Source organism: Camelina sativa, chromosome 9 (genome assembly GCF_000633955.1).
Source record: "Camelina sativa cultivar DH55 chromosome 9, Cs, whole genome shotgun sequence".
NCBI classification, from domain to species: domain Eukaryota; kingdom Viridiplantae; phylum Streptophyta; class Magnoliopsida; order Brassicales; family Brassicaceae; genus Camelina; species Camelina sativa.
In genome coordinates, this window is record NC_025693.1 from 4728837 (window position 1) to 4730171 (window position 1335).

At 42.5% G+C, this 1335-nt stretch overlaps 1 protein-coding gene across 1 annotated transcript in view; it reads right to left on the bottom strand.

Moving 5' to 3' along the window:
* Window positions 1–1335, bottom strand: part of LOC109126351 — an 8489-nt gene that overhangs the window by 4263 nt on the left and 2891 nt on the right. The window contains exon 5 of the mRNA XM_019229862.1: window positions 522–1282. Coding sequence (XP_019085407.1) covers window positions 522–1282 — 761 coding nt within the window. The remainder of the gene's footprint in view (window positions 1–521; window positions 1283–1335) is intronic.

Genomic DNA, 1335 nt, shown 5'->3' on the forward strand with positions numbered 1-1335 from the left:
AGAAGAATCCATCTCAAAAGTCTAGGCTTAGCATCCTTCTTCTGCATCAAGTACCTTAATGCAGCATGATCAGTATGAACAATGACTTTTGAACCAAACAGATAAGATCGAAACTTCTCAAAAGCAAACACCACAGCCAACAACTCCTTCTTTGTTGTTGCATAATTTATTTGTGCCTCATCAAGTGTCCTGCTTGCATAGTAGATTGCATGAAGCTTCTTATCTTTTCTTTGTCCCAGCACTGCTCCCACTGCAAAATCACTAGCATCACACATCACTTCAAATGGAAGATCCCAATCTGGTGGTTGAACAATAGGTGCACTCACAAGCTCCTGCTTAATTCTCTCAAAGGCTATGCGACATTCATCAGTGAATTCAAACTTGACATCTTTGCACAACAGAGCAGAAAGTGGTCTTGCTATCTTGCTGAAATCTTTGATAAAACGCCTATAGAACCCTGCATGTCCAAGAAAGCTCCTCACTGCCTTCACATTCTCTGGTAGTTGAAGACTTGTCATCACCTCTATCTTAGCGCGGTCAACTTCTATTCCAGCTTCTGAAACCCTGTGGCCAAGCACTATGCCATCTCTAACCATAAAATGACACTTTTCCCAGTTAAGTACCAAATGCTTCTCTTCACACCTTGCTAGCACCTTACAGAGATTATCCAAACAGCTTTTGAATGAAGACCCATAAACTGAGAAATCATCCATGAACACCTCCATATAATCCTCAATCATATCAGTGAAGATTGACATCATGCATCTCTGAAATGTTGCAGGAGCATTACAGAGACCAAAAGGCATTCTGCGGTAAGCGAAGGTACCATAGGGACAAGTGAAAGTGGTCTTCTCTTGGTCATCAGGATGAATAGGAATCTGGAAAAAGCCTGAGTAACCATCCAAAAAGCAGTAGTATGGATGATTAGCTAACCTCTCCAACATCTGGTCAATGAAAGGAAGTGGGAAGTGATCTTTCCTTGTTGCAGCATTCAGCTTCCTGTAGTCTATGCACATCCGATGACCAGTAATTGTCCTTGTAGGGATCAGCTCATTCTTGTCATTCTTCACCACTGTGACTCCACCCTTCTTTGGAACAACATGTACCAGACTAACCCAATTGCTGTCGGATATTGGATAGATGATCCCAGCATTCAGCAGCTTCATGATCTCCTTCTTGACAACATCTTGCAGATTCGGATTCAGCCTCCTCTGATGCTCAATAGATGTCTTAGCTCCTTCCTCAAGATGAATCCTATGCAAACTCAAGTCTGGAGAGATTCCTGCAATATCATCAAGAGAATAGCCAAGAGCCTTGCGAAACTTGCGCAGCTTG